Source organism: Oryctolagus cuniculus, chromosome 9 (genome assembly GCF_051225735.1).
Source record: "Oryctolagus cuniculus isolate XC-2025 breed Fujian yellow rabbit chromosome 9, ASM5122573v1, whole genome shotgun sequence".
Lineage (NCBI taxonomy): Eukaryota > Metazoa > Chordata > Mammalia > Lagomorpha > Leporidae > Oryctolagus > Oryctolagus cuniculus.
Window position 1 is genome coordinate 122277239 of NC_142875.1, and position 22798 is coordinate 122300036.

Below are 22798 nucleotides of genomic sequence, written 5' to 3' on the forward strand. Positions count from 1 at the left end.
TACAATATAAATACAATACAAATACAAATAACCTTTACATCCAGAATAAAAGGTGCTACAATCTTCTAGGGTAGAGTTCTAAAAATATTATCATATCTGTCTTCCAAGAAGATATTAAGACATATACATGGAATGTAATTGAGCATTTCCCATACTTGAGAGTAAAAAGCACATTAAGGGCAGACTATCTTATCTATACCCCCATGTGAAAAATGCCCAAAAAGAGAGAGTTTAAAAAACAGAGTTGTCTGTTCTCTATCTTTAAAAGAAAAACAGTGATTTTCAGATGGAGAGATCTATATATTAATGAAAATCAAGCAACTTTTAAACTTCATGAGAGAAATTAGAAAATTTAAGATGAAAACCACTCAAAATACAGCAATGTTTATCAATCACAACACTTTAAAAAATACCTCATACCATATTTAAAGGAACTAAAACTATATCAATAAGCCAAAACATAAGAGCTAAAAGCATGATACTCTTAGAAGAAAAAAAAGGCACAAATCTTCATGACTCTGGGTTATACATTAGGTTTTTAAAAAAATTTTTTAAAGATTTATTTTATTTATTCAGAAGACTGAGTTACAGCAAAAGGTAGAAACAGAGAAAGGTCTTTGATCCACTGATTCGTTCCTTAAACGCCCGCAACAACTGAGCCGGAGCTGAGCTGATCCAAAGCCAGGAACTTCTTCTGGGTCTTCTATGTAGATTAGAGTCTCAAGGACTTGAGCCATCCTCTGCTGCTCTCCCAGGTGCCTTAGCAGAGAGCTGGATCAGAAGCGGAGCAGCAGGCACTCAAACCGGCACGCATATGGGAGGCAGGCACTGTGGGCTGGGGTTTTAACTGGTGGTGCCACAGCACCAGCTTCACACATTAAGTTCTCAGATAAGACACCAACACACACACACACACACACACACACACACACACATACACGTACACCCCAAAAGATAAATTAGATGTCGTCAGAATTAAAATCTTTTGCACTTCAAAAAGAGAGAGTCAAAAAGTAAAGACAACTCACAGACTGGGAGAAACCAAATTATTTATCAGATAATGAAAGTAAAGTATTCTTACAAATTAACAACACAAATAAATCAATTTCACGAAGAATAAAGGATTTGAATAGACATTTCTCCAAAGAAGAGAAACAAATGACAAATAGAGAGATTCTCACTGTTATCAGTCATTAGTAAATAATGAGAAGCAAAAACTTAAAGGAGTCAGCACTGTGGAGCAGTAGGTTAAGCCTCCCACTTACAGAGCTAGCATTTCATATGGGTGGCAGTTGAGATCCTAGTTGCTCCACTTCCCGTCCAGCTCCTGGCTAGTGCTCCCGGGAAAGCAGCAGAGGACAGCCCAATTCTTGGGTCCTTGCACCCATATGGGCAACCTGGATGAACCTCTTGGCTCCTGGCTTCAGCCTGGCCCAGCCTGGTTGTTGAGGCCATTTGGGAGTGAATTTGTCGATGGAAGAGATCTCTGTGTCTCTCTCTGCCTCCTTCTCTTTCAAATAAATAAATCTGTTTAAAAAAAAAAAAGGAAACATAATGAAACACTGCTTCATACCACTAGGATAGCTATAACCAGAAAGATAGGCAATGATACATGTTGGTGAAGATGTGGAGAAACTGGGACACTCACACATTTCTGGAGGGAATGTAAACACTCTGGAAAATACTTTGGAAGTTCCTCAAAAAATTACAGTTACCATATAATTTAGCATTTCCACTCCTAGGTATCTATTCAAGAGAACGGAACATATGTTCACACAGAAACCTGTACATGAATATTTACAGCAGGATTATTCATACTAAACAGAGAAAGTGGAAACAATCCAAATGTTCATCAACTGATGACTGGATAAACAAAATATCATATATCCATATAATAGAAGACAATTCAGTCATAAAATAGAATGACGTACTGATACATGTTATAATACAGAGAAACCTTGAAAATGTGCTAAGTGAAGGAAGCCAGACAGAAGAAGACAATACATAGAAACCATAGGTTGTATGATTCTATTTATCTGCAAAGTTCAGACCTGGCAAAGACACAGATACAGAAAGACAACTACTACTTTGTAGGGGCTAGCGGGGGAAGCAGAAATAAGAAGTGTTTACTAACAAATGAGTTTTCCTTTTGGGGTTAAGAAAATTCTCTGTAGTTAGATAGTGGTGATACTGGCACAACATTGTGAATAAACTGAAAATCACTTAACTGCATACTTTAAAAGGTGAAGTTTGGAGTGGACATTTGGTATAGACATTAAGAAGCTACTTGGGACATCTGCATCCCATATCACATTTGCTGGGTTCAAGTCTCTACTCTGCTTTCAATTCTAGCTTTCTGCTAATACACACCCTGGGAAGCAGCAGGTGATGGCTCAAGTACTTGATTTCCTGCCACCTACATGGGAGAATCAGACTGAGTTCCCACCCTGTGGCTTCAGGCCTGGCTGCTGTAGGCATTTGGAAAGTAACCCAACAGATGGACGATTTTCTCTCTATCTCTCTTTCAAATAAATAAAAATAAAAACCTTAGAGATAAAGATTAAAGTTTGAAATGATCAAGTTGATAAGTAAGAAACTGTTTGACAGAACAAAGGCTAATACTCTTTTTTAAGAAAAAAAAAGACTCTAGAATCTTCACTATAATATAAAACTCAAAATATCCACCATCCAATAAAAAAAATACTGGCTAAATAGGAAAATGTGATCATAACCAGAAAAACAGTCTATAGAAACATTCCTAGAATTTGTCAACATGATGAAATTAGCAGGCAAGAGTTTTATCTTTTTTAAAAGATTTATTTACTTCATTTGAAAAGGTAGAGTTACAGAGAGATGGAGAAACAGAAAGATAATCTTCATCTGCTGGTTCACCATCCACATGGCAGCAACGCCTGTGGCTGGGCCAAGCTGAAGCCAGGAGCCTGAACTTCCATCCAGCGGTTCCATGTGGGGAGTGGGGGCCCAAGCACTTGGGCCATCTTCTGCTGCTTTCCCAAGAGTATTAGCAGGGAGCTAGATCAGAAGTGAAACAGCTGGGACTAGAACTGGCATTCATATGGGATTCTGGCATCACAGGCAGAAACTTAATTACAGTGCCACAATGCCAGCTACAACAAAGTTATTATGATTAAATGTTAAAATGTTTAAACAAAAATTTAAGTATGGAAATGAATGATTCCAAAAGAATCAAATAAAATCTCTAGAGATGGAAAATCTAATATATGGAATGAAGTTTACTGGTAAAGCTTAAAAACAGGTTAGACACTGTAGAAAAAAAGTTCAGTAAGCATGAAGGGATATCAATAGAAATGATTCAAAATGAAATGCACACACACACACACACAAACTAAATTTAAAAAAAAAAACACTGAAAAAGAGCCTCAGAAACTTACAGGATGTGGTATAACACATGTACAATTGGAACATCAGTAGAAGTATGCATATATCTGGGAGTGGTGGGCAGAAAAATATTTGAAGACAGAATTACTGAAAAATTTTCACATCTGTTTAATAACCAAGCTGGGAAGTTTACAAATCCCCAGGCGTTACAAATGCATAGCAAAGTATACCAAGGCACATCACAATCAAACTGCTGAAGCCTAGGATTGAAGGGAAAATTTTTTAATTTTATTTTTTAATTTTTATTTTTATAGGAAGCTTTTATTTAATAAATATAAATTTCAGAGGCACAACTTTTCGATTATAGCGGTTATTCTCCCCATAACCACCCTCCCACCTCCTACTCCCTCTCCCATCCCGCTCTTCATTAAGATTCATTTTTAATTCTCTTTATGTACAGAAGATCAATCTTTAATATGGTTAAAGAAAGAGATACACTACTTGCATCTTCTGCTATCAAATCATTTTGAATAAATAAATAAGTAAAGGTAAGACTGACCATGGATTTTTTGGTAGAACTTTGTAAGCTAGAAGACAATGAAATAGAATCTATATAGTGTTAAAAGGAAAAAAGCAACAAAAGTATTTCCCTCTCCAAAATTCTACAACCAGAAAAAATACTCTTCAATAAATAAAGGCAGGACAGGGGTTTGGCTCAGCAGTTGAGACACTGCTTGGGAAACCTGCGTCCTATGTAAGAGTCTGGGTTTGAGTCTGGACTCTGCTCCTGATTCCAGCTTCCTCCTAATGTGCACCTTGGGAGGCAGTAGATGGTGGCTCAAGTACTCAGGTTTGTACCACACATATGGGAGAACTAGACTGAACACTGGGCTCCTGGCTTCAGCATGACCCAGCTCCAGCTGTTGTAGGCATTTGAGGAGTCAATCAGCAGACAGGAAATCTCTCTCTTTGGTTGTCAAACAAAAAGAAATATTTTTAAAAGAAGTAAAAAAGAGAAGGTAAAATAATTTTTTTTTCAGAAAAGCCAAAACTTGGGAGAATTTGTCATCAATAAATCCTCACTACAAGAAATGTTAACTAAAGGTAATTCTTTAAATGGATGGAAAATAATGTCATATGAAAACTTATCTACCCAAAGTAATAAAGAGTGCTATTAGTAACAGATACGTGAGTAAATATTGAAAAACAACCACCATTTCTTGTGGTGACATAAGTGTTCTATACCTTGACTGTAGTGAAGATTACCTGAGTAGGAGCATTTGGAAAACTTGTCAAACTATAAAATATATAAAAGGATCAACTCCACTGCATGTAAATATCTTCAACTCCTCTAATGTTTCTATTCCTTGGGTGATCTTGGATCCTTTAAATTTCTGTCTCTTTTAATAAACTTTCTTTGCACTGAGTTACTTTTAGGAAAACACTGGATCAACAATTTCAATTTCATTACCCTATATCTACTCAATAAACACCATTGAAGAAAAAAATCACCAGGCATATTTGAACCATTACAAATTTCTTAATTTTTTTAAAAAATTTATTTTATTTATTTGAAAGACAGAGTTAAAGAGAGTGGTAGAGACAGAAAGAGAGGTCTCCCATCCGCTGGTTCACTCCCCCAGATGGCCACAAAGGCCAGACTTGAGCCATCTTCCACTGCTATCCCAGGCCATATCAGAGAGCTGGAATGGAAGAAGAGCAGCCAGGACTAGAACCAGCATCCACATGGGATACTGACGCTTCAGGCCAGGGCATTAACCCGCTGCATCACAGCGCCAATCCCAAACCATTACAAATTTCTTTCCAACTTCAACTGGTTCCTCAGTGTCATTTATGAATTCTTCTCTTTTTCAAATTTCCCCACATTAAAAGTAGCCTATGTTTGCCCCCCTCTCTTCTCCTTAACCTCTGCATCACCTGGCCCACCACTTTATTTAAATTTGGTGATAAATAACTCCCCTTCTGCTGAATGTTTTAGGTAATTTCCTTCAACACTGTTGCTGACTCTCCTTCTTCCATAGTAAAAGAAGTATTGGCAGGACACAAGTACGCCCAGGAAGACCATGTCAATTGAAAACAGAAACAAACAAAAAGTGGAGCTTTGGGGAATCTGAACAAGTAATCAGCAGGAACATATGGCTGAAGAAGCAATGACTTGAGATTTAGAAGGAATGGTCAGATGACAAGATGAAAGCCAAGAAGGAATGGCGTTGTGGAGGCTCTAAGAGAGGAGAGTAATTAATAGTATCAAGGCTTTCACTTCTTTAAGATACTGATTGGGATCCTTGCCTACTTAGTATCCACCAAGCTTTATGGCCTGACAATTCTCACCCATTCAATGCGGAGGATGAACAGGAACATGTTTAAAATCTCCAACTCCTTAAACTTATGTCTGAATGTCTTTCACTATATCTGAGTAAAGAGCTTATTTTCTAGGATTATTACTGGGCTTCTACCTCCCACTGCCTTTCAGATAGGCTATCACACAATTTTATCCAGTCGTGACAGCAAGCAATGCAGCATCTCTGCTTATCTTCTAGGCTCAAACACCCTAACCATCTGGCCAATCTCAGCCACAGAAAGTGTTACTGCTTTGGGCACATAACTTCTTTTATGTTGTACTCGTTATATTCCAATCTCTACACAAAAACGCATAAGCCAAAGAGACTATGCTATGAATGAATTTGTTCCCTGTAAATATAACTTCAAAAATACTAGGAAATATTATTAATACTATGAAAAATATGAAATATATATTCCTAGGGTGAGAGACTACAGAACTAGGTACCTTGCTTCTTTACCATTCATTTTCATTTCTCCGAGACATTTTGTCAATAAACTAAAAAGAGAAACAAAACATCTGAGAAAAGGAGAGAAAATGTATTGATAAATTCCTTTTATATAATATTCTAAGTCCTCTGTAGTCAGAAAATAAGAATGCTATTCTTTTGGCATTTGGAGTAAAACTCGTTCTTAACTTTCTTTTTTTGAGTAAACTTCTATCGTAGACACCAAAGAGAAAATGAGAAGTGTTAAAACAGCACTGCCTGTACCAACTCCCACTACAGTTTTCTGTCTTGAAACACTTTTTTAGAGTTCAACATAAATTGCCTGACAATGGCATTCACAGCTGTGGTAAGGTGATGGGAAGGAGGTTTCTGTTGCCAAGTTTCCTTTGAGTGGTGCCTGTAGCAGTCCTTTCTAACTCTGCAGCTACACTCAAGGCAGCATAGATAGTCCCCAGCAACTGTGAATTCTTTCCTTGCTGCATATCTACAGGGGCCGCCAAGGAAAACAGAAACCACTGTGACATGATGAGAAGGAGATGATTGCCAACTGGAAGATGGCAGTGGAAAGACAAACTTTTTTTTAAAGAAATAGATTTAATTTCTTAGGAAGGTATGCACCTGTATGAAAATTCATGAAAAAAAGGACAGAAATACAGTGACCATTTGGATGATAATAAAGAGAGAAACAGAATGGATATTGTCATGGAGGTAGCTTAGCACTAAATAGCCAAAGAGAGGAGATGCATGGTGTTTTCTGAAAACAGCCAATAACGCTGACATGGAAATGGGATCCAGAAGGTGGGCTGGGAGGACTGGGGCTTTATCTAGACAGCCGTTGAAAGTTTCATTCTGCTAAAAGCATGTATCTGGTACATTCTTGACTGGCTTTACTAATAGTTTCATCTCTCGGATGAAAGAAGATGCACTAAGGGGAACTGTAACTCAAATTAACGAATTTCAGGGAAGGAGATGGCGACATGAGATGATTACCCTATATTTTGGAGATTTGTAGCCATGAGGGGTGGGAATTTTGGGAAGAGTCAAAAAGATAAACCTGGTCTTTGGGAAAACACATTTCAAAGAAACCAGACAGAAATTGTTCACATATTTTTTAAAGGAATGCAGCTCAAGAGGGAGGGGCAGTTCTAAACAGTGAGACGGGAGAGTAAGTTTAGCTATGCAGTTTTAACTTCCAATGTAAAAAACAGGTTTTTTTTTTTTTTTTTTAAAAACTGTGGGCTTTAATGAAACAGAAAGTGTTCATTTATTAGACAGTGAACGCCCCAACATTAAACTAATTTTACACAGTTGACTCCAAGGAATAGAGCCAAGAAGATGTATATATTACATAGGAATCTGGACTGTACCAGGAGCTTGTAATCTATCATATATGTGGAGAAATCCATAGATCTCTTATACTAATAATAATTTTATTATTTTTTAAACATTTTTATTCATGTACTTACTTGAGGGACAAACACACACACACACACACACACAAAGACAGTGAGCCCCCACTGGCTGCTTTACATACCAAATGCCTGCAAAGGCTAGAGCAGGGCAGGACAAAAACTGAGAACTAGGAACTCAATCCATGACTCCCACATGGGTGACAGAAACCCAGTGACCTCAGCCATTAATGCTGCCTCAGGGACTGCATTAGCAGTAAGGAAGCTGGAGTCAGTATCTGGAGCTGGAAATCAAGCCTAGGCACTCCAATATGGTCCCATTAGCCTGTGTGTTGGCTACTAGGCTGGATGCCTAGCTCCTAATAGAGATTTTAAATGTAGAGAATTACAAAAGAGATCAATTACATTGAAAGACAGTTTTAAAAATTTAAAAATCAAATTTATTCTGTAATATGTATGTCTTTATTACCACATTAAATAAGACTGAGCAACAACTATAATAAATAATGTAATTTTGAGTAGCAATGAGTATATAAATGCTATTTCAAGATACCTGAAACAAATTTGATGTGATGTGAAAACATCTCAGGTACAAGTATCGTGAATACTACTGATAATTTTAACCTAAATCCATAATGTAAGGAAATACTACAATTCAATTAAACATTTGCATAAAGAGGTAGTAATTTTTTCACCCAAACTCACAGATATCCTGAAGTCTATTCAGAGAATCCCTAAATTTTAACCAAGAAATAATGAGATTCTATGGGAACAACATTTAAAGTTTATCCAGAGCTCCATTTCCCAAACTTCTTAAAACTGAATTAAAGGCCCTCATATGGTATTTGTGGGATAGGGCACCAAAGCCAGTTTGCTGGGTGATCAGTGTAGCCAGTTCTACTACTGTCTTAGTTCATTTTGTGGTGCTGTACCAGAAGACTGGGTAAACTTAACAAGACAAGCGGTTCATCTGACTCATAGTTCTGGAGGCTCAAAAGTGGTTGTGGGGCCGGCGCTGTGGTGTAGTGGGTTAACGCTCCGGCCTGAAGCACCGGCATCCCATATGGGCACCAGTTCAAGACCCAGCTGCTCCACTTCTGATCCAGCTCTCTACTATGGCCTGGGAAAGCAGTAGAAGATGACCCAAGTCCTTGGGCCCCTGCACCTACATGGGAGATCTGGAAGAAGTTCCTGGCTTTGGATCGGCGCAGCTTCAGCCATTGCGGCCAATTGGGGAGTGAACCATCAGATGGAAAACCTCTCTCTCTGCCTCTCCTCTCTCTGTATAATGCTTTCAAATAAATAAATAAATCTTTAAAAAAAAAGTGGTTGCATCTGGTGAGGGTCTCCCAGCTGCATTACAACATGGTAGATACCATCACATGTGAGAGCACATGCAAGAGTGGGCAACTGGGGTAGGTCTTGTGGCACAGCCAGTTAAATCATCACTTGAAATGCCTACATCCCTTATAGGAGTGCCTGCTTTGAGTCCCAGATACTCTGCATTTTATCCAACTTCCTTCTAATGTGATCCTGGGAGGCACTGGATAGTTCTTGGGGTTCCTGCCACCATGTGGGAGATCTGGATAAAGTTTCTAGCTCTTGGCTTTGGCCTGGCCTAGCTATTAGGAGGATTTGGGGAGTGAACCAGTGGATATAACATGCCTCTCTTTCTGTCTCTCACCTTCCTTTGCCCTCCCTCTTCCTCTTGGTCTCTCCTTTTCTAAATAAATAAATAATAAATAAATAAATAGTTTTAAAAATGAGTGGGCAGTATATGACAAATTACGGGGTGGTGCCAGACTTGCTTCATAGCAACCAGTCCTCAGAGGGCGAGAGCTCACTCCAAAGAGAGAAGCACTAATCCATTTTAATGGCCCCAGTAAGTCTCAGCACTATTACATTGAGAGCCAAGCCTCAACATGAGTTTTGGAAAGAACAAACCATATTCAAATCACAGCAGTAGCCTAACAACTTTGTCAACTACAGCAATTTACTTAAAATTTCAATGGCTCAATTTCCATATATGTAAAAAAGGAATAATAATATTAGCATGGATCTTACTGGGTTAGACTGATGTTCCAATAAAATAATTTGTGAGTGTAATCATTAGCAACTACTAATTCCTGTCTAATCTCATCGATCATTTGACCCACTCTCAATCTCCAGCCTGTGCTGAGTCAGGTTAATAAGCTAATTACAAGTACACAGCACACCAGTATTGTTTGATGCTTCTATGCCCTGAATCATGTCACTCCTGCTGAAGAATCTCTCCTAACTCTCTTGAACCTTTCCTCTTCCCTGTTTATACCCATTTGCTTTCGAATCCATCAGGCCAACCTGATAATATTGCTGTGAATTCATTTTCCTTATTAAGAACAAATGGAATGATTCCTTCTTTGGGTCCTATAATACTTCTTCCAACCAGCAAGTTTCTTTATGCATCATTTCTGGCACTGTGAGGCACAATACAGTTTTTTGTGTTGATCACTGCAAATGCTGGCCTTATGTATTTTTGTGATTTTTTTTCATTTCAACAAACAAGTTTCCCAAGCGTAAGAATCATGATTTGATGATAAAATTCCAACGCATGCGGTGCAGTTCTGAGGGATCAATGAGTGGGTGGGTGGGTGGATGCATGGTATAATAGTACAGGGTTCGGGCCAGCATGATGGCACAGAAGATCAAGCTGCCACTTGCTACCTAGCAGCCCATATCAGAGTGCCGGTTCAAGCCTCAGCTATTCCATTTCCCACCCAGCTTCCTGTTAATGTGCCTGGTAAGACAGCAGAAGATGGTTCAAGTCCATGGGCCCTGCCATCCTTGTAGGAAATCAGGATGGAGTTCCTGGCTCCTGGCTTCAGCTTGGCCCATACCTAGCTGTTGCAACCAATTGAAGAGTCAATCAGCAGACAGAAGCTATCCCTGTCTATGTCTCTCCTTTCCCTGTAGCTCTGCCTTTCAAATAAATAAGTAAATATTAAAAAAAAAGGTTTTTAAAAAACAGGGTTTTTAAACATTCACACATATGAAGACAGAGGTCAAGCTAGCTTTGCTGACTGAGACAAAAAACAAAAAACAAAAAACCATGAATTAATCTCAAATGATGGGGCCAGTGCTGCAGCGTAGCAGGTTTTGCGTCTGTCTGAGGTAGCATCATCCCCTACGGGTGCCAGCTTGAGTCCCGGCTGCTCCACTTCTGATCCAGCTTGCTGCTGATGGCCTGGGAAAGCAGAAGATGGCTGGGGGCCGGTGCTGTGGCACAGCGGGTAAAGCTGCCGCCTGCAGTGCCAACATCCCATATGGAAGCTGGTTCAAGACCTGGCTGCTCCACTTCCGATCCAGCTCTCTTCTGTGGCCTGGAGAAGCAGGAGAAGATGGCCCAGGTCCTTGGACCCCTGCACCTACATGGGAAGACCCAGAGGAGGCTTCTATCTCCTGGCTTCAGATCAGTGTAGCTCTGGTTGTTGTGGCCATTTGGAGAGTGAACTAACTGATGGAAGACCTCTCTCTCTGTAACTAAGCCTCTCAAAAAATATTTTTTTTTTTTACAGGCAGAGTGGACAGTGAGAGAGAGAGACAGAGAGAAAGGTCTTCCTTTACTGTTGGTTCACCCTCCAATGGCCGCCGCAGCCGGCACACCACGCTGATCCGATGGCAGGAGCCAGGTGCTTCTCCTGGTCTCCCATGGGATGCAGGGCCTAAGCACTTGGGCCATCCTCCACTGCACTCCCAGGCCACAGCAGAGAGCTGGCCTGGAAGAGGGGCAACCGGGACAGAATCCGGCACCCTGACCGGGACTAGTACCCGGTGTGCCGGCGCCGCTAGGTGGAGGATTACCCTATTGAGCCGCGGCGCCGGCCAATAAATCTTTTTTAAAAATCTCAAATGATGCCATTCTGATATGACTTCTTGGCATATCAGAACTATTTCTAATGTACTGGATTACTGTAGAGACCAAATGGGAGAATATATGATACAATGCTTTATGAAATGTAAAGAGGCCAGATGCCTCATCCAGTCACCAGGCTATATTCAAGCACCGTAAGATTCTGCCTAGCTCCTCACTATGGAAGGACCAGTACAGGATCTTTGCACTTTCTGAGCACCGTACCTTGGTGGTGTTGACTGGCACTGGGAGAAGTAGGAGCAGGCAGTCCGATGACCACCTAAGCTGCAATGCTAGATCATGCCTGGAGTCCACAGGCTGCTGACACTGCTGCAGCAAGGGGCTAGGACCAATGCCCACACTGCAGCGGGATGCCTGCTGATGAGGTGGGCTGCAATAAGCCATAGGCATTGCTGACCAGGCTGTAAGTCCAGCTGATTGGGAATGCAGGTCTCTATTTAGCACCAGGACAGGTCTAGCAGCTCCATCTGCAGGAACTTGCCTAGGAAGACACTCTATGCAACTTCCTGGTCCCTACCTGCTGCTAAAACAAATCTAGAGGACCCATCTGTGAGCACTGGCTGGGGGATAGAGGCCTGTGGGATTTATCAGGAGCCAGCTCTCAAAGTGACAGGCCCGGCACTGAGCTTTAAGGCAAAGTCCTACATTCAATTTCCTGTCTTCTTCCCCAGATGCTGTCAGAGCTTGGGGAAGAGTGATAAACGCAGTCCCTGTTTCCCAGGCTGGTATGCGGCTGACTCACACCTGGGTTGTCGTTCCCCCACTCGCAGAGGAACGACACCGGACCCTGCGCTGTTCTCTTTGCCTGGCCCTTCCCAGGTTTGCTGCCGCTCCCCCACTCGCGGAGGAACGACGCCGTCCCGGGTTTGCTGCCACCCCCCGCGGAGGAGCAGCACCCCCGCCACAGCTCTCTCAGGGGTTGCTCAGATGTTCCCCAGTGCATGTTGTCTCTCTCCTCCTTTATAGTCCTCTTCCACCAATCCGTGCTCTGCTGCCCACATGCCGAGCACGCTGCTCTCCTCCAATCAGGAGCAGGATCAGCTCCTGCAGCTTATTAGTCGAATTGGTGAGGCAGCTGTGTGGAAGTTGTTTACTCCCTCTCAGCGCCATATGGTGGGAGAGCAGATGCATAGTGTTAGTCTTAGCAGTTCCAGTAATTTAGTCTAGTCTCGGTTGCTCCCCACACTGGGTCTCATAGTTACCATGCCCTGGACAGTCTCTGAGTGCCCACCAGATCTCCAAGAGGCTGGCAGTGATACTGGCCCAAAGAATCCATCCCACCATGGCACAGGTGTCACCTGATGTCAGGGCTGGTATACAGACCCCATGTGTGAGCACTGGCCTAGGAGTAGGGGCTTTTTAGCTTTATCAGATGCTGGGTCTCACTATGGCAGGCCTGGCAATCGGTTCCATGTGTAAGCTCTGGGCTTATTTTTTCTCCCTCCTCCAAGTGAGAGGCAAGGGAGGTATCTCCATGCTGCACTAAGTGGGGCTGAGGAGAGGAGTGACACAGGCATCTCCTTTCTTCTTGGTTGCTTTGATATGTCTTTCTTATTATTGTAGTAAAACCAGGCACTGTGGTCTCTCCCTTGACTTGGTTATATCTTGTGAAGGTTGCTTGGGGCATGAGTAGCTATCCAAATTGGTGTCTCCCAGGGAGATGATCAATGCCTGAAGAATCTTACCCAGCTGTTATCTTGCTCCACCTCAACTCTCCTGTCCTGAGTATATACATAATCTAAACCCATTTCCATTACCTATAATGCAGGTGCTGGCAGTGCCTAATACTCTTCCCTTTCCTAACTACGGTCCAGCCACATTGCTTTTCTTAATTTATTTACAGTTCTAAAACTGTTATACTCACTGTCCCTTTTCCCAGAGTTGTCTTCTCTTAGGTATTTGGATGTCTGACTTTTTCCTATCATTTAAGTCTGTCACAATCACAAAGAGATCTTCTCTGATCACTCTATTTAATGTCAACCTTAATTACACTGTCCTGCTTAACTTTCTTTACGCCAATTTTTATGAGCCAGAATGATTATATTTAATGTTTCCTTGACTAGACTTTAAGCCTTATTAGACCTGCATGTTGTTCAACAATGTACTTATAGTACATTGTTAGTACACAGAACGTTCTCCCACATATAGTAGACACTGGGAACATAATTTCTGAGCGATTGATCGATTGAATTAACAAATGGATTTTGTTATGATATAGGATATTGAGAGGAATCAAAGAAATGCTGTGTAAGTTGTTTAGCACTCTTTCTGGCACATGGAAGCATTCAAAAATACTCAACATCAACAAATATCAGCTCTTACTTTTATAAATAGACTTATCTCTTTGCCAAATAAAACCAAAGAAAAATGTGGAAACTTAAAGGTGTCAACTTGAGAATAAGTAATTTTCACAACAAAATAGAAGATCATATTGGAAAGGAAGATAAAAAGAAGAAAAAGTAAAGAAAGATATGGAATTCCTGAAGCACTAGCCCAGGAAATTAATTCACTAAAATGATGTCTGAAGTAAGGTACATCTTAGGAAAGTGGTTGCTAATGACAAATTCTGTCAACTTCTCAGTTTTCCTGACAACCAGTCCTTAATCTCCCATCAGTTTCTAAATAAATGCAAACTAATTATTAATCCAATTATACCATTATGGCTTCAAGAAAGACTACTTCATTCACAGAGAGATATTTTTGATGGTGGAAACAAGGTAGGGAAAGATACGGATGAAGGAGAAGGAGAAATATCTTCTTTTGATTCCATCAACTCAGTGTTTCACTCTCAGGAAGGTTACCATTTTCTTAAAAAGTTATTTATTTATTTATTTGAGAAGAAGAGACATAGAGCTCCCATTTGCTGGTTTACTACCCAAATGTATACAATGACTGCCCTGGGCAGGGTGATTTCAGGAGCCAGAAATTCAATCCAGGTCTCTCAGGTGACTGGCAGGAACACAACTGTTTGTGTCATCTCTGTTGCCTGGAGAAGGAAGCTGCGATCAGGAGACAAAGCTGGACAAAGCTGGAAATCGAACACAGGCACTCTGATGTAGGATGAACTTTCTTTTAAAAAAATATTTATTTATTTATTTATTTATTTATTTGAAAGGCAGAGTTACAGAGAGGCAGAGGCAGAGAGAAAGAAGTCTCCTGTCTGCTAGTTCACTCTCAAGATGGCCGCAACGGCCACAGCTACACCGATCTGAAGCCAGGAACCAGAGGTTTCCTCCAGGTCTCCCACGTGGGTGCAGGGGCTCAGGGACTTGAGCCATCTTCTATTTTTCAGCCATAGCAGAGAGCTGGATCGGAAGTGGAGCAGCCAGAACTTGAACCAGCGCCCATATGGGATGCTGGCACTGCAGGTGGTGGCTTTACCCACTACACCACAGCACTGGCTCCTATTGTTCTTTTTAAAGGGCTCACAGGTGTTCTGGCCACATTTATTACTGGACATACACTGGTGGCCATACTGAACTTACTCTCCTACTCCACTACAGAGAGCAATGCTGAAGCTAGTGGCCACCAGCCATGGGAGTCCCACTCAAATAAAAACATGGGAAATGTGAGACGAGAAGACATTTTTCTTCTTAATTGCTCTTAGTAGGCCACAGGCAGCCATGAAGAGGAGAGTTGAGCTTAATATAACATAAAGGAGAGTAAAGTTTTTCAGGCATCTATGGAGCCTGTATTTGTCACAGAAATAACCAACATGCATTTTATAATCACTCTATCAAAAACCAGGACACATCAAATTCCCAGAAACAACATAAGTGTTGAAAATTAAGTCTCCCATGAACCCTCTACAGATGCACTCTGCACTCACGGAGAACAGCAGTCAAGACTGAACTAGACAGCGGGCAGCCTCTGCACACTAACTGTTACACTTCTGGAATCTGTAGGTAGATGCTATCTGAACCCTGCAAGTCTGACAACACTACAGCACACAGTGTCCCTAACAAGTGTCATCATGTTACTGTCATGGAATAAAAGAAATGGTGCTGCAAAGCTACAACCAAGTGGGCTAAAGAGGAAAACTGTGTCCTGGAAAGATTGTCTTTCATCTCAGACGGATTAGTGTTCACAATCCAGTTCTGTTGACTGACTTCTGGCAAAAGACACTGAATTAGCACGGCCCTCAGGCATGTAGCAGAGGCACCGTGTCTGCTGAATGAAAGAACTGCTTTGAACTTCAGGGCGTCCATCTGTAAAATGGGAATAAAGATTATATCTGTTCTGCCTGAGTATTAAAGGTTGTGTAGATAATCTGGCCCCAAAACATAGACCTAATAAATTGTAATTGTCAGAATTTCCCTTTGCCCTCCTAGCAATTGTCTCCTTGTGACACTCCCTTCCACCACTGTCTCTTAGGATTGCAGGCCAGCAGCAATCCCTCCCATTTCACTTCCTTCTTCTTTTTTCTCTTTCAAGGATTCCTAGATGAAAACGTGTGAAAGTTCTGTACCCTTAATCTTCAGATTTACTAGAAACTCTGCTTGATCTCAATTATTATTATTTTTTAGTATTTCTTATGTTCATCTGATTTTTGCAAGGTATGTAAGAAATTAACTGTTAAACATAGCCAAATGCACAGGAAATTAATGCTGTATGTCTCCTTACAGTTAATGTCTCCAAAATATCATTTCACTTGATGTTGCTCTTGAGTCTTTACAAGATAAAAAAATACTCTCTCACTGTCCACTCTGCCTGTCCAAAAAAAAAAAGAAAGAAAAGAAAAAATAACTGGGGGGAGGGGGGTAAAGGAAATTTTAGAGAACCTAGACATCTGGCTGGGTACTTGGATGTGATAGTGACCTGAATGTACTATCTTTCACCCTTGAGCCTCACGTTGAATCAGTAAGTCTGGTTGGTCAAGACGATGTGATGCTCCTTTTCTCTACAACTCCATCCTTCCAAAATCTGGAAGCTAAGACCAGAAGGTCTGAAATTCAGCTGAATTCAATTCAGTAAATATGTACTGAATTTGCTGTGACCCAGGCACTGCAGATGTCAAGGTGGCTGAGATGAGGCCCCACATCCATGAACATCACATTTCAGCAGGTGAAATGGAAACAAAAAAAGATCATTTCATTATAGCACAACAAGTGTTGGAATATAGGTGTTGTCTGAATCCTTTGGGAGCTTAGAGAAAAGCCTCCACTATGCCCTTAGAAGAAGAGGCATAATGAAAGCACAAAGAACACAGTTGAGCAAATTTTGGAGATGGAAAGACACACTGGCCCTTAGCGTGGGTCAGCAATGGGAATGGGAGGGACTGTACACACTGTGAGGACCCTGGACCCCGAGGGGAAGCCAGAATGGGTGCGCCTGGACTTAGACCTTTGGACAGCCCTTTGTATTCCACTGCCTTGCCTCATCCCTAGGCTTCAATCTTACCTTCCCTCCCACTGGCAGGGATACTGCTTCACCATCCTTGGTGTAATCTTCTCATGTAACATTTGGTCATGACTCTTGCCTACTAAAAATATCTTGGTGGATATCTATTGTCTATAAAGCAACCTCCCAAGTCTATCTGTCTAGAGTCTGGCTCTTTTTCTCTATTGCAGCCTCATCTCTAGCTACATGGCCTTTCTATCATGTGACCCAGTTTTAGCAACATGTAGTCAGTCTCTCAGTGTTGGAACTTTATACATGCTACTCCATCTGCTCAAAGTTCTCCATTCCATCTAGCTACATCCTACTTAACAGCCAACTGAGGCCATGCCTCCTGAGAGAAGCCTTTGGTGACAATGCTCCCCAGCCTTTTCCCTTCCCCCTTTCCCCCTCAGTGTCAATATCCTCTCTTCTCTGTGCCCATATGTGGCAATCCTTCATTTGTTTTTCATTGCCACCACCAAGGAGGCAAGATTTCTGAGTGGTGGGCTTGCCACTGCTGTGTCTATGGCACCAGGAGGTCTGGACACTCTGCCTATTCCCCCTCATCCACCTTTTACCCTCCTCCTCATTAGGCTGCCTTGGCTGGGGGGACTGCAGCCTCCTGGGTATTCCGCTTCCAGATCTGTAGGCCTATAGGAGGCCCTGGCTGGAGACTTGCAGGCACGAAGGGAATAAGGTCTGGAAATGAGGCATAGTACCGGGACTTGGCTCTGTCCCACTCACTTGTTAAGGCCATGGCTCATCTCAGGAGACCACTGCCATGCACATTTCCTCTGGGTTTGTAGTGAACTCTTCTGATCATTTCCTCTTCAAGCCTAGTGGTGACGATGGCTCCTCACTGTTCCTGAGATCCACAGGTTTCTACCACAGCTTGTTCTCTTTCTTATTTCATCCCATACCTTTGAAATTGCCCATCTATTAAGCACTATGCAAACCATAGCATTTAAATGTGCCATCTATTTTCTGACCTACCCATACACAATAGTCACTTAGTCAACATTTTGGAAAGAAGGAACAAACCAAAGAAGGAATACAAAAGGAGGGAATGGAATGGACTTTCTGAGTCACAGTGTCACTCAGTGCACATAGTGTACACAGTCATAGTGTACACAGTTGGCACCGGCACTATTCTTCAGCACCTCAGGGAGTGCGACTTAGGAAAGCTGCCCTGAGGGGACGCTGGGAGGTTGACTTCCTAGGAGGGGCGGAGGAGAAACTGCAAGGCCAGAGCTTTAATAAAGAACGTTACACTCTCTGGCCTAAGTACAAATGTCACTCTGTGGACACCACAGAGTAGCTCCCGCAGGGAAGGAGGACCCACAGGAGACTTCCAAGGCAAAGATCCTGCAGGTGGGGAAGTGGGCGTGCAGTAGAGGAAGAAGAGAGAGTTCATGCAACACACCCGAAGATCCAGGACCAAAAGCCTCCAGTGCTAAATGAAGCCGGTAGAGAATTAAACCACAGACAAAATAAATGAATGAAAAACAGCTGTCATTGTTCCTGTTCAACTTTTCCAAAGAAGGTGGGTGTTCCTGATATGGCCCCTATGGGAAGAATCTGATTTGCAACTCCGAAGTCTCTGAAACTGTGAAACCTCAGAGTCCCTGAGCTGGGAGGGCCTGGCTCACAGGAGCCAGTGACGGCTCAGGTTATAGGGTCTTGGGCAATGTGACAAAGCTTGCTTTAAGCTCGGTCATCTTTTTCATCCCAAGGTTGCTGCAACATTTTCCTTCATCTCAAACAACAACATTTTCCTTCATCTCAAAAGCCAAGCACTAAGGAGTCTGCGACTGAATGTGTCATTCCAGCTCCCCTCAAATCTCTTTCTCATGACTTTTAACACCAAAACGCAATCAATATTGCTGAACGTGAATGCCAAAGCACACTGCCACATTCTGTTTACCACAGCTGAAGGATTAATTACTATTTACTTCAAATAGCCACTCCCAACTTTATTACAAAGGTGAGTTTTCAGCAGAGACCTGTGATTTCTCCAGACTACATGCCCTTTGAACCCTGAACCTCTCAGCTTGGACATGCCTGGAATATATGTGCAGACAACATAAAAAGGCCCAAAGCCCAGGACCCAAGTGACATTTGGAATTCCAGCGCACCAAGAAATGTTTACACCTTCTACCCTTGACTAGAAAGCAGCTGAAGGGAATTCACTCTGAACAGTAATTGCATGTTTTGTAAAAGCTATCAAAAGTTACACACAGATGCATTTTACAAAGACCTACAGGGGTGTTCACACTTCCCGGCAGGTGTGTGAGCCTGTGGCTCTAACAAACCAGGGACAAGTGCCACTGAGGAGGCTCAGGTGGTCTTGAACATGTTTCTATTAGATGATTCTGAACATTCCCTCCACATCTGTATGGCTTGGCAGCAAGCTGCAAAAGTGTTTCTGTCATTGGAGTCCATCAAGTGTTGCTATCCTCCCATAGGCTGTAATGCATCCCACAGTAAAACAGCACACGGTGTGCAATCTTCTGAACACCTGCACTCTTCAAATCCTGCCTTTGACTGATGTGATAGTGTTTGTCACTTCATTGGCACTGAATTATGCAAACTACATGGGACTGTGACCTGGAAATATTTAACAGGGAAACCAAAAATAAAAAATAAAAAAATAAAAGTAAAGGAATCTCCTCAGTCTCACAGTGTTAGGATGACTCCAGTGAACAGAAGAGAAAACCAGGCTTGCATCTGAATATGACTTCAGCTGAACAAATGCTATTTCGTTACATTAATGTGTGTACTAATTATTATAATAACCCTGAGTTTAGAGTAGTAACAACTCAATTGTAATGAGCTGAACAAAAGGAATCTAGGTGGAATTCTTCCCTATAAATACGCTCCTGTCAGTGCAGTCAAAACACTGTGCCAACACACTGCCAATGTCAGTGAATAACACATTGTAAAACTGGTGTGTCCTTTTAATCTCTTAATTGGTTGTTTATATACAAAATCAGATGAAAAGCTAAGTCTCTGTCCACCTGGATTTTTGACAGAGAGCTATACTTATAGCCATCAAAAGTTGTCAGGATCTGGTAAAGTGTCTGAGTCTGATCAGATTTAGAGGTGAAGAGTTTGAGCGCCACAGAAGGGGCCTGAATTTGAATGTTGGAATATAAAGAAGAGGATTTTGTAGTGCCTAATTACTGGTGCATAGTCTCTTAACAAATGTGGTTTGTTGTCTTAATCAATCCTTGTTTTAAAAATAGTTTCACAACGGATATACTTAAGAACAGAAAAAAATTCCATTCTAAAACAACTCTACAAACTTAGTTACAGTTAAGTTTAAACACTGTGTAAAAAATTAAACTGTTCAAGCTGCTTTCACATGCATTATCCTATTTTGCCCTCTTAACCCAAGAAGTAGATGGTCTGTTAAAGAGGCTCAGAAAAGTATGATTTTTCTGAAGGTCACAATGCTAATTAGTAGTTGAAGAATTTCTAGAACCTATATCTCCATACACCTTGTTTATCACAACAGATTTTCTCTTGATAGGTTATTTATTGGTCATATCATTGATAGTACTTTATGATGAGTGCTGAGAATCCTAGGGAAAAAAGTTAGTCTATATTTAGGTTGTTGACATGTGCTGTTATCTACATAAACACATACTTGGAGTCTCTCAGAATTGCTTTCCTTGAGCTAACAGAAAGTAACTAGAGTGTAACAGAAGAGAGAGAAGTATCATTTAAATTTGGGAATCATTAAAACTGTGTGTGTGTGTGTGTGTGTGTGTGTGTGTGTAAGAAAGCAAGGAGGAACAGAGTCCTTAGATATTGCATCATAACACACTGCAGCCCATAAGATGATGTAGTGCTGTGTCCTACCATACATTATGAAGCCTCCAGACGCCATAGGTCAATCAAAGTCAGGATGGCTGAAATGGGTGTTAAAGAGTAGGAGATTAAAATATTATGCCTAACACTGTATAATGCATCATGGAAAAATCCCTGTAAGTATAAATTAGCTTTACTGTTGAGTATAAAATCTTCCTTTTGGTTATTTATGAAGCTTCATTTTGAAGATTGCCTTCACTGACTAACAAGCAAATCAGAACTTGTCATGTGCAAATCTTGTGAAGATTGCAAGGCCAGTATATAATTAGCCTCAAAAGAATGTGACCAAATTGAGTAAAAAATAAAAACAGTATGAAAAGGAGTTAGGACGACCAAAAGGAGGTCAGGGTGTGGTTAGGCCATGGGAACACTTTAAATTTTTCTGACATGGTTACAAAGTTTCTAAAAAAGGTGAAATTATGAAACAAATATTCCTATCCTGCTATCAAAGGGCTGCTATTGTCCCTAGATCAAAGAATCAGGTGATGAAATATGTACAGCTCTGACTATGAAAAATATTCAAATTGGGAATAACAACATGAGAACTGGCAAGAGAGGGGGAAACAGAGGTGAGGAGGAGCAAGGGCCATTACAGTGGCTACTCCATACTAAGTGCCCAGTAAATATTTGCCAAGTGACTAATTTCATGGGAACACTTTCCCCCTTGGACTATATCATCAAGCCTACCCTTCCCCAGTGACCTTCTCTTCCCCACTTCCACCCTCAGTTTTCTGTCTACTCTAAAAATCAGAAGCAAGATTCCAGTGCTATACTTTACCCTTTGGCTAATCATGTATGTAATGCCCTGAAGTCATTTTTGAATTTCCTGTAAGACATACACCACCCTTTCTCATCAGAGACAGTCTTGCTTGGAAGGTCAGATGGTTCTCACAGATGACACTTAGGAGAAAATTCCCAACTAATTGTCGTTGTTGAAGCCCTCTTCAACTTCAGTCTCCAGAGATGGGATCCTGGCTTCCATAGGGACTATTACATAGGCAGGCTCTGTCCAGGCTTTGGTTAATGAACCCTGCTGAGATCATCCTCCAGCAGGGTGGGGTGCAAGCAGACCCTGGGTGTGAAGACTTTGAGGGGAAAGCCCAGGAAGTGGTCAGATGACTCAGAGATGGCACTTTGTTGAGTCAGGCCTAAGAACTAGTGCTATGAGGCTTCAATGTGCAATGGTAGACATCAAGTTGCTAACATTTTTTCATATCTATTGACCAGAAGGTGCTTATGAGATCCCAAGACCTTTTCCTTCTTGTTTCCAGTTTTTCATCATTTGATTGTGGAGTTTGTGCTTTCAGAGTCATTGCTATATCCCAGCCAGGACATCAATAAAGCAATCTGCTCTATGGAAGCAAAACTATCCTCCTTCTAAACTCATTATCTATAAATGTGTAATTAGTTCAACAAATACTTATTGAGCACCTAGAATGTGTCAGGGATTCTGTTGCCTATCAATTCATATTGAGGCAATCTGCAACCTATTTTCTTCTGAAAATGTTTTTAGTTGTTATCACAGGCCCTCCTTAATTAGGTTGTCGTCAGCTCTCTGAGAAGCATCATTAAACAAATATCTTAATCTTGTCATTGAAGCCAAGTTAGTTTCTTTGTAACTCATAGAGAAAAGGGGCAAGGCAAGAGAAAAGTGACTCAGTCTCCACTCAGGTGCACACTGAGTATCTCCCAGAAATGAAAGGCCATAGGAAGAAACTGATCAAATATTTATGATATGTCCATTCATTCAGATCATAAGTTGCTAAAATAAAGAGAGCCAATTTCCCCAACATATATACTACTTCTTGATATGAATATAGGCCTTTTTGTGGTCTTTATGTCCAGTAAATATTTCTGGCCACAAAATGCTTTGGAAAAATGTCTACTCTAGTAAAAGTATTGTTTCATGAAGAAACAGGAGCTCAGATGTCAGAAGGTCTGATCTCAGTATGGGTCCCATCATTTGTTCCCTAAAGCAAATATCCTGTGAATGATGTCTTACAGAGAGCATTGGTGCCCAGCGAGGTCTACAACTTCACCCCCAGAACCTCTGAATA

The 22798-nt window shown here is 41.3% G+C and overlaps 1 protein-coding gene across 1 annotated transcript in view; it reads right to left on the minus strand.

Moving 5' to 3' along the window:
• Positions 1-14321: 14321 nt before the first annotated feature.
• The window catches only part of LOC149124746 (uncharacterized), a 77070-nt gene continuing 68593 nt past the window's right edge, over positions 14322-22798 (minus strand). Inside the window, exon 2 of the mRNA XM_089303934.1 lies at positions 14322-14517. Within this exon, the coding sequence (XP_089160060.1) occupies positions 14463-14517 (55 nt within the window). The 3' untranslated portion in view covers positions 14322-14462. The remainder of the gene's footprint in view (positions 14518-22798) is intronic.